The following is an 11,639-nucleotide window of genomic DNA, read 5'->3' as shown; positions in this document are numbered from 1 at the left end:
ATGGTTGTATAATGGGGAGGTGATGAAGATATACAATATTGTCTGTGGTGGTATAATAGTCGAATTCAGATGGGGGAATTAAAGGGGAAATAAATAGTAGTGAAGTAGTAGCGAGGTTTTTGCTCCCGTTTTTACATGCTATGACGTTATAATTATATTGATTTAATTACCGTATAATCAAGAATGAGTGAAATTAAAATTTTATTTTAAAAATTTAATGTAGGTATGTTGCCTTAAGTTTTATTTAAGTATTGCCTCTAGTTGCAGTGAGCAATCCTTTAGGTAAATTCATTTGGTTAATTACGAATAGGTGCCAGGTTTGTCAATGTCTATAATAATCATGTTACAATTGTTCAATTCAAATGTTCTCCGAAGTTTAGCCACAAAATTGTTATGTTTACGTTGTTTGATTGATGTATATGGTATATTGTGTTGACGATATCGGGTGCTTAATAAATGAATTTATTGTATGAGTTTAGTGTAATTATATCTACGTGTTGTATTTTCTCTTGAAGTCATGTATTTTTCTCCGTGGCTCTCGTCAAAGTACTAGCGGTGAACCAGCTAATATGATTAAGCTGATTAATTCAGCGGCAAATATCATACTTATTCTAGTTTTCGCTAATTTTTATATAAGCATTTGTTTTGTTTTCTTTACACTATCATTCGACATTTGGCCTTGTAACGTAACAACAATTTGAAAGTCGGGGCTAGGCACTGCGATAGCACGCTGTTATGTTAAATGCAAAATATTGGATGTCGCAAAAATGTATCTCAGAGGAAACGCGAATTTTGATTTTATCGCGCGGTGTGTTCGCGTAGTTTCCTTCCATCCACTTTGTCAAGTTACTAGTTATTATTAAACATGCAACATTTCACACATTCTTAACGAAACGCCCCAAAATATACATTTGGATTATTATAGTACTGTATCATATTTTAATAGTAGGCTACTGTAATAATTTACTATAAAGCCGAAAAAACTCACAATCCGAATCAAGGTTCTAATTATTTACCAGTTCTATATAATCTCAGTATTGAGAGGGGGTCTGCAGTCCATTTCGTCTGCTATCCCGCATATATCATTATATACACTAAAATTATAATTTTGTTGCCCAAATTATTGCACATATTTGGGCTTATCATTTAATTTTTGATACAATTCTCGTCGAACAGTTTTCCTTTCCCTCAGAGGCTACAAACCTGATTATTCCACCTTGTAAAACAAATGATGTAAGAAGTTTTATTACAGTTTTTATCATAGAAATAACGAAGATGTTTACAACAAAAACTTTTGTATGACCTGTGCCCAGTAGCTACTCTACCTCGTTGATGATACGGTCTTGTTACACGGTAGCAAAACCACCCACATCTGAATCTAGCTAGACAAATAGCATATCCATGCATATTTTATGTCAAATTCACGATATATCAGTAGTGAGTCTAGGAGAGTTCTCCTCATCTACCATAATATAATGGTTTTAATCATAACAACAATCATACTGCCGGTATTACCTATTTATACTAATACAATTATCATTATTATTACATTAAATGGTATTTAAGTAGCAACGTTATTTAAAATTGTTCACGATATTAATATTGCCAACGCTCAACAATTTGAAAGGGCAGCTATGAAGAAAACAATAAAAAATATTAACATATAATAATATAATTGTAAACAATATAAATAAAAAATGTTTTTCGCCTACCCGCCCATAACACACCAAATCTATTTTAAATGGAAATACGATATTGTCCATGAAGACTAGTAGATGTTTCTTGGGTGATACAGAAATATACTACGCAGAAGTGTGTTGTTATTACCTAGGTTTTTAGAAATTTGCTAAGTATGCTTGTTACGTGCGGTGTATGAATCTTTAGGAAAACAATAAAAACGTCTGCTTTCTATCTTGCCTAATCTCCAGAAAGTGTGATATCACATTTTTCTTGTTGATAAATATCTACTACGAGTCGTTCAAGAGGTATTGACCCGATAGTTTCCTTGAAAAATATTTCTTCCACTAGGTGGCACGAAACACCCTTGAGACTAGGCAAAAGTAATAGTAGTCTGCCGAACCGAGTTGGCTGTGATGCATAGTTCTGATGGATGTACTCTCCAAGTAGCATCTGTGCCTGGTCTTGAACCAACTCGACCTTCTGCGGCTCGCTGAGGCCAATAGTTTCTAAAAATATATTATATAACAATAATCAATTATTTTATCTATAGCCGATAGAAACATAGGCATGTCAGTCTTTTGCGTACGTGTGCGTGCGTGCGTGCGTGCGTGCGTGCGTGCGTGTGCGTGTGTGCGTGTGCTGTGTGTGTGTGTGTGTGCGTACGTGTGTGCGTGCGTGTGTGCGTACGTGTGTGCGTGCGCGCACGCGTGCGTGCGTTTGTGTGTACGTGCGCGCGCGCGTGTGTGTGTGTGTGATTAAGCTTCTCCCAAATTCTTACCTGAACGAAAAAGCGTCGTTGTTTTCAAGCAGGCAAACTCTGTTCCATCTACGCGGTTGTGCTGAAAGCGAAGCAGGATTTCACGCACATGTCTGGTGACGGTGAACGGTGTATGAGCCCTCTCCAGCTGTATTGTTGCAGCAAGGTTGCAGGCCGCCGTCCACTGAGCGAGGCTGAGGAGAAATATATCCTTCCACGTCTCCTCGAGTAGTATCACCTGACACGTGGGAGGAAATCAGAATGCAAACGCACAATCTCGCCCAGCTATAACAAGAAACACGATATTTCCGCTAGAGAACAAGTTCATCATTATTCAATAGAAGTCAGCTGCAGGATTATGTAAAACGCTTTCTAACATGTAAAATACGCATAACTTACCCCTCACAGAATATATAGATATTGAGAGTATATATACGAGCTATTAACGGACATCTACTGATAGGTGGCATAAACTAATATGGTTGAGTTGATGTTACGACAGTATATCGCAGTCGTCAGAGAGAAGCATATTACTTGCTTTGCATAAATATTGGTCTGGTTGCGCTGGTATTATTATACGTATATATAGGATATTCCGTGTTTCCTTCGTTTTCATGTAATTCGTTTCAAGTTATTCCACTCTGGCGAAACGTAAATATTTTCTTTATATCAGTAACACAAAAGCTTTAATCAATATTTGAATTAAATATTACATTGACAAGTCTTGCACTTCGATATACCTTTCGACAGATATATTAGATAAACATAATATGACAGTTTTATGGAATTAAATATACCCATACGATAAAGCAAACGATACACAGGCAGGCAGACCATCCGTACACACGCATACTACATGTGCGAGATGCATAACATTTGATTACGCCCCCTCCTCGCACACACGCACACACACACACACACACACACACACACACACACACACACACACACATCACAACCACGCCGCGGCGCACGCACGCACAGCGGCACCACACATACACACACGCACGCACGCACGCGCACGCAGCACACACACATCACACACACACACACACACACACCCACAGGCATGCAAGCTCAAATACACACACGCAAGCGCGGGCGCACATAATGCAGTATATTTGCATGTAAATGGGATGCCTACCTGATCGTGCTTGCACAGATTTTGGAATGGTGGCAACACTTTTGTCCATCGGATCAATGTGAATAGGAGACGAGCCGCTATTTCCTGCAATGCATCGATAGTGCACAGAGACTTCGGGAATAATGTCGAGGCACTCCTTGAATCCAACAGCACACTCCTACCCAATCGACTTATTTCGTCTTCAGACGGCACAACAGCATGAAGTTTCTCGATAGCTGTAAGTGTACGAAACATCACGTCCAAGTCGCTCACTCCAGTTGTTGACGTCACCATGCTTTGGCCGCTATCCTTGACTTGAACCTTCGACGTAGATGGTGATTCTAGAGTACTGAGCTTTGGCTTTCTTGGTCCTCTCTCATGCTGAACGGCTATGAACATGTTGAAAGAAACAAATGCTATAGAATTACAACCTATGTTACCCCTCTTCACATTGCGGCTGGGGGAACGAATCAAACTAAACTAAAAGATCTACATATGCCTATTGATGTGCATTTGTTTATGTTGACTTTGAAAGAGCACTCTCGGAACGATATTGACGAACGGCCATAGTAGACAAATACAACTAAAAGAATGTAGCAAGTGAAAAGAAAACAGCATAAGCTTGGAATATGAATGCACACTCATCGAAAAGCTGCCAAGATGGATAGTATGAAAGCTATACGTGGTTTAGGTTGGAAAGATAGGCTAGGTGCAGTATCGGATAAGAGAGCGGAATGTGGAATGAGAACCATTACGAATACTGCAGTCAAGGCTTATCCTAAATATAAACCTAAGTCTAATACTTACCCTAACCATAATCCTAACCATAATCCTAATCCTACCCCTAGCTCTAACCCAATTTCAAACCTTAACACTAAACCCTAGTGCTAAGCCTAACCCCAACACTAACCCTAACTCTAATCCTAACTTGGTCCGTTAATTTAACCGATATTACTATAATACGAATAATGTTATATTATGCTGCTGTATATATTATACATGCACTCGCACGCGCACGCACGCACGTACGCGCGCACACACACACACGCACACACACGCGCGCGCGCACCCCTCCCCCATATATATATATATATATATCAAGAGTAAATAAAATAATAAACAAATTCACAACAACAACAACAACATGATTTTTCTGGCGAGTTAGGAGAATGTGCCAGAAGTTTATAAAGAGGGGAAGACGGGACTCGACGCCACGTGGTACCAGTGACCGAATCAGAGGTTTAGATCTCGAAGATGTAACGTAGCCGCCTCTTGGAACCGAAGTAGAGCGAGCGCGTGAACGGTGTAGGAGATGAAGATGGACGTATTTTAATAGCGTTCGAACGGCGAAGGCGAGTAGGTGTATAGCTATAGAACGTGTTACAAGCAGGGGAGAATGACTGGCGCAGACAATACGCTGCATGCCTATCGCCTAATCGAATTTTAATTGGTGGTGTTTCTTTATATTTCTTTCTGTTGTTATCCGGCATACGAAGTTAAGGAGGATTGGGTAAACGCTAGCATTCGCGCGTATAAAACTAAACTAAACTAAGTGGATTGATGGATCAACACACTCGGCTGGGCAGTGGTAGCGTCACAGGTCAAAGGCTGTACAATGTCAGGGACAGAAAAGCAGGATGTGCAACTTTTCATCGCATTGACTACACGGACCAACAACTAATTACGTCCTTAGAATATTTGAAAGAGAGAAACATATGTCGACGCTCGCCACAAAGCTGTGATTGCTGTGTGCGCCGCCTGCATGCATTGTGCACACGAAGCTCGCAACGCTGGTCGTTTTAGAAAATCGGATTCAATTGATGTCAGAAGCTGATGAAACCTCGCGAAAATAACACGCCCGTACCTACACTCGTGATTACTGCGAGTGAAATCAATCTGCCGAGGGGACTCTAGCAGCAAAAACGTTGCCATTCGGCGGTGAAACACGTGCGATGCTGCCGGGAAAACACATCGAAGTGGAAAATTCTGATGAGTTAATTAGGCTGCACAGACCGCACTAGTTTCGAATACCATACACGTGCGCGTCTCATTAAATGTTAATTGCGGATTCTAACGACGTACGTGGAATATTTTCCAGATATTCGGGGGTTTTATGATATTTCCAGTAGTCGAATTGTGTCGTATACTGAATCACCACATGTGCATTCAGAGGTGTAAATACAGTAATTAAACAATAATTATAGTAGAGATCACACGCATTTGTTATCTGTGAATTTAGCAGATAATCAGTTATTAACTTACTAATGTATTAAATAGTAGCGTTAACGCCTATCTAATTAGCTAACATATTATTCATATAGAGTTAAGAGTTATTTTTTAATTAGGGTTGACGAGAACGTTATCGTAACTCTATAGGGATAACAATTCTTGCACCTCCTGTGCCACCGTATTTAGCGTTCTAGCTTACCGTCCTTGTTCATGGATGCGTCGAAGCATTTGGTGAGTCTACACGCTCGGCATTGGTTGCGGTGAGTCTTGTCTATGGGACAGTGGCCTTTCAGATCTCCTACAGCTTTGCACGTATACACACGCTGCCTGTGTATGCTTCTCTTGAAGAATCCGGAGCAGCCTGCAATGTCACAATTTAAAGCGCGTTTCTTCGTGTTTCGCATGTATTAGTGTTGGGGTAATACTACTAGGGCTAGTACGTTATGGCGCATAATTAAATACTGGGAGCGGCATTTTCAGAAAAGTCGTAGTTACGATTACAACTAGTACAATGGTAATATTTTCGACTAGCATTATGATCCACGAATAGCGTTGACACATTAACGGAAATCCGCCGTGGTTGCGGGCGCACACACGAGAACAGGAATTTAAATTTGTAAATTATAAGTAAGACTAATTATTTAAAGTTAAAAAAATTAAGAGTATTGGTTATTAGTAGAAAATTTAGTAATTTAATTATTGGTAGTACAGTAATTTGCAGTCATAAATTAATTCAGTGGAATGGAATTTAACAAAAATCTAAATTCCAAATTATTTATTGTGCTCATAAATTATGATAAATAATAATTTTATTTTTAATAACATAATATATATATTATTTATATACTTCGTAGGTATACGAAATACTCTATATGTTTTAGGCGGTTAGATTGATATAAAAGCACGCTGCAGCACCAATATATTCACGCGTTTCTAAGACATACCATCGCAGCTGTAAATTCCGTAGTGTTTTCCTGAACTCCGGTCTCCGCACACGCTGCATGCTATGTCCAGCAATCTCTCACCTATATGTAGCCGGAACGATAAACGAGTTGACAATATAAACTGATATAATAATTTGAAATATATTATAATATCAGCTACTCGTTAGAATACAAAAGTCAAATTCGATTAATAACATTTAACAAAATTTTTTTTTTAAATAAGAAACAAAGCGTTGATTGTTGCTGAAGTTGCGCATTCATAGATAGGAGCGAAAAACAGCGGCAGTGAGCCTCTCCCAGAATTTATGTTAACGTGGATCTGCATGCTAATCGCCTGCAAATTTGCTAACAATGACGTGCCCTTGTTACTTCGATTTCTCATTCAGTTTCTCTCATAGGGAAAATTTTAGCCACTTTACGTCAAGCAATGGGTTAGCGTGTCTGTTTTTGTGCATCGTCATGTAGCCGTGCACAGCAAGAGAATAAAACTGTCATCTTGATAACCTTCACCCGCATGTCTGTTGCGTGACTTCTAACGAATATAGTAGCATCAACGATATAACAGCCCTCCCCCATGCAAGCTTGCGAATGAGTTGCTATTGTTTTATTGCGATTTTCGCTAGTTCCCATTTCTCTCTTATTAGAAAATCCCTGTAGTCCGGATCGCTTTGTTTTATCGATATGTGAAAATAAAAATCTTAGCAGCGGTACTAGGTATGCAAATGCTTTGCTACTAACCAAGCCATCACGTAAGGCACACACGGTTCTATTACTTCGACCCATTTAGTTCATTCGTTTCATTCCCCAGTCATGCAGTTTGCGCGCTTGTTTGGGATATTAGGTAGTTTTTCCACAGAGATATAACGCGGCTTCTAGGCAGTGAAGTCGCCCAAATGAATGCATGACACGAAAGAACGTCCTGCTAACAAAAATTAACATCCAAGTTTTTTTTGTACATGAAATGCACGGACAAAGCATGGCGGCACGAAGAATATTTTCAAAAGAAGACAAATGATCCTTAAAGTGCTTATTAAGCCACTTGTAGTCATGTTTTCCCGAACGGCGAATTTTCCCGACAGTTATAATACTTACGGGTATTGTTTGCGTAACGGCGGGATGCTGCGGTCAAAGTGAAATTTCTAGAGCGAATTTTACCATGCACATCTCTCCCGGGCATGCCCTTGCCTATTTTAAGCGCTTGAGTTTGGCCGAATAAAATTATGTATGCTCGTAACGTGACCAACAACGCGAGCGCCATTCCCATGTAGATTAGCATAGGTGAAAGATTGTGGCGGGCTTCTGCGGCCAAAGGAAAATTTCTAGAGCAGATTTTACTATGAACATCTCTCCTGGGCATATCCCTGCCCATTTTAAACGCGTAAGTTTTGCCGAATAGCATTCTCTTGACTGGCAACGCGACTAGTGACGCGAGCGCCATTCTCATGTAGGCTCTACGTACATAATTGTATAGGTGAAGGATTGTGGCGGGATGCTGCGGTCAAAGTTAAATTATATCTTGATTATATGTAGGGCCTAAATGAAATTTCTGCTGATTTATGGGGATTTTTTTAGCTTACTATGGTAGACAATAAAAAATATAACAATATTTTTTCCACTGTAGTATCTAAACACACAGCCACATCAGTTTGACCAGCCAGTTGACTTGATTATGAAAAATCCTGGTGGTAAGCGCGCGTCTGTGCGTGCGTGCGTCTATGAGTCCGTGTGTGCGTACGTGTGTGCGTGCGCGCGCGCGTGTGTTTTAAGTATGGGAGTGTATAATACGTGATAAGATTGACATTTGTCCATAGCTTGGCATTAATTTCGTGCAATCAAGACAACTACGAGACACGATAATTTGTTTTAGTTTCCTTGCAGCCTTAGTGTCTGCTAGCAGGAAAACCGGTGTCTAAGCCGGAGGTATCTTCTACAACATCCTTGCGTGATCAGAAGGTGTGGGTTGATTGGTTATGTTTAACCTTTAATGTAACCTGTGGCGAGTCCGAGACAAGCTAACATTCAATGCTTGATTTAGTTTTAAACGAGCTCATTCATTTTCAGCCGTGCGCGCGTGTTCATGAACTCGTAGGGTATACTATTCCTAATATCTACCTGGTCAGTACGTTAATTTTTTTTTAAATCAGCTATTTTTAAACACGAAATTGGTCTCCGATATACTCCACTGCTTCAATAGAAACCTTATATATTTTATTTTATAATATTTATTTTATATACATTTGATAAATTATATGAATATCATCTGATCATGAAATCATGAATCTTGAATTAATTCTGAGTCGTAGCTCACAACTAGAGTAAGGAAAGATGTTAAATAATAGCGAAGAAAGGTAAAGTATGTAAGTAGAGAACGCGTGAAATTGAAATATTGAATTGATTCTTCACATTTTTCAGCCCTTTCAAGCACATATTGAACGTTTCACACATGAGAATGCATATATGTTTTATCAAACGCATGTAAGCTACTGTTTAGCGTCCACAATATATCAAGGCTTATTGCCAATCGTAGCGTAACTTCTATATGTTCAGAAGAATCTGCGAGACTGAATAATTTATACACAAATGTAGTAGCTTTCTGACAATAGAACTCATATTCGTATACAACCCATATGTGGTCGAGGTTTAATCGATTCGGGTAATTTATTTTTAATTAGGCACATTATTTATGCATGTGCACTAGCGAACGCGCTTTGACTGCAGTATTTGAGTGACTTCCCAATGCAGGTTTTAAATTGATTTAATAATCTGCCATTGTTATGAAATGCACTATTAAACGTTTTTGAAAAATAGTGAGAGATGCGGTAACAGTGAATTGTCTTATCTATCAGATTCGTCAAGAAATCCGTCGCAGGCCTGTGCTTACATGTCGCTTAACTATGTATAATTGGCGTAGTACTGTGAAATTTATAATAAAAAAATACTAAGGACTATGTAATAAACACGATGTTCAGTAACGGCAGCATAATCATATTGGCGTCATACATATTTATTTATCACATATTAAAGTTATATATATATATAAATATATATACATATATATATAACTCTAATATAATATGTTTCTTTTATCTGGCTACTGGAGTTTATATTGAGATACCCTGTTAGTAATTGCCACGGGAAAGTGTAATATTCGGGTTGATTAATTTACGTGAGTAGGTTTTCACTTTCCTTGCCATCTACTTGCGTCTACAGATTCTCTTGAAAACGTTGAACGCGTTAATTATTATATAGCAAAAATAATCTCGTAATAGGGCACATGTGCGAAACATACAAAAATGGGCGCGCCACATTTCCTCGCAAAGAAACATGTGCAAACAACTTAGAATCGTTCAGTTAATCAAAGTTTCTACGCATTATTCTCGATACAGGGCTCATAACACTAATGCTCTAATGACATACATCTACCAGTATTGTGTAAAAAAATTCGACTGGTCCTACCATGCACGTGCATCAGGAAGTAATATAAGTACTGATTCAACCTGCTGTTAGAAATCATCAATTGCTCTGCCCCGTTTAACACCGGGAAGCTGCATGTGTAGTGTATTGGTAGATATGTTGGCCTAGCTACCAGTCTATCTTTGTAAAGATATAAGTAAGCCAGGACGAAGTAAAATTTAGTATGTCAAATGATATCTAATATAAATAATAAGTAGTACATAAATAACATAAATTAGTACGGATGTAATTAATGGAGTGTCGGTGACAGCAATTAGGATTGAAATCATGTGGAATTTTAATATGCTTGTTCGAAATAGAAATATAGAAGTCATAATTATATTTGAATTACCCACATGTAATCATAGGTCGCATTTTCATGTATCTTATCGCAATATTAAAATTTGTGTACAAATTCTAAACTCAGGAAACACATTAAATTACAGACGGTAATAAGAAAGGCTGAAATAACGCTTCGCAATAATATAGAATAGTTGCATTTGTTTTGTTTTTATATATTGAAATACTCCAGTTGCCTTTATTTATTTTTCTCTTATTAAACCAAACTATATGTGTTTTCTTTTTGATTCTATTGTATTAGACTTAGCAGCGTATTTTAAATAAAATAGCCATCTTATTATATACCAATATACCAACAATTCAACGAGAGATTATTTCATCATATTATGCAATTTCCATACGGTACTATACGCCGAATGTCCCGCCTAAATTCCTAAATTAATGATATTCAATATGCGAACACCACTAATTGTGTAAATATGCGTAAATGCGTTAATTCGATAATGCGTCAATACAATTACTCCATCATAAGGAAGACGGCGATGACAAAGCAGATACCACCGTTGACGAGGAAAATAATTACAACAGCAACGTGGTACCTACCCATTTCTATGCTGTTCGTTGTAACTGAAGTCCACGTAGCACTTCTTTGATATAGATCCTTTCTACTCTTGGTCACTTATGCTTGTCCAATATACTATACCGCATACACTCTTTATGAAAAAATATAAAAGAAATATATATATATATATCGTATGCGTGTATTTAAGGTAATCGTAAGCTCACGCGACTACTGACACTGCGGTGATTGGTATTATCCTGTAGTGAGATGAGAAGCTCAACTATAATACACAATAATTATTATTATTATCCCCCACACATTTTTGACAAAAGGTAGATTAAAGCTCCGAATAATTACGTAATATTGTGCTAACTCCGATTTCATTGCTAGCCTCTATACGTCTTGCTCAAAGTCAAATGTGCGATTTCAAGCAGTAAATCAAAAGCGCCACGGAATATACTCACCACGTATCGTGCGTTACTGCGTATGGCGCATGTCCCGCGTATACGTCTTCACCACAGCATAGATAATGACTACAGCGGACCAGCAAGAGATATTATGATACGTTCCTAAAGATAGCAGATGCGCCCG

The 11,639-nt window shown here is 38.4% G+C and overlaps 1 protein-coding gene across 1 annotated transcript; it reads right to left on the bottom strand.

Annotated features, from left to right (window-relative positions):
- Positions 1-900: 900 nt before the first annotated feature.
- On the bottom strand, positions 901-11,639 carry LOC106809421 (nuclear receptor subfamily 2 group E member 1-like). The gene is made up of 7 exons (XM_014812501.1): positions 11,513-11,639; positions 11,090-11,199; positions 6,734-6,814; positions 5,989-6,150; positions 3,582-3,949; positions 2,459-2,675; positions 901-2,186 (listed from the first exon to the last, which is right to left on the bottom strand). Exons 2-7 carry the CDS (start codon positions 11,091-11,093, stop codon positions 1,918-1,920), a joined length of 1,101 nt encoding a protein of 366 aa, XP_014667987.1. The 5' UTR covers positions 11,094-11,199; positions 11,513-11,639; the 3' UTR covers positions 901-1,917.

This window comes from Priapulus caudatus, unplaced genomic scaffold, assembly GCF_000485595.1.
Source record: "Priapulus caudatus unplaced genomic scaffold, Priapulus_caudatus-5.0.1 Scaffold352, whole genome shotgun sequence".
NCBI classification, from domain to species: domain Eukaryota; kingdom Metazoa; phylum Priapulida; class Priapulimorpha; order Priapulimorphida; family Priapulidae; genus Priapulus; species Priapulus caudatus.
Note: the sequence above shows the minus strand (reverse complement) of the source record. Positions and strands in the feature narration are given on the sequence as shown.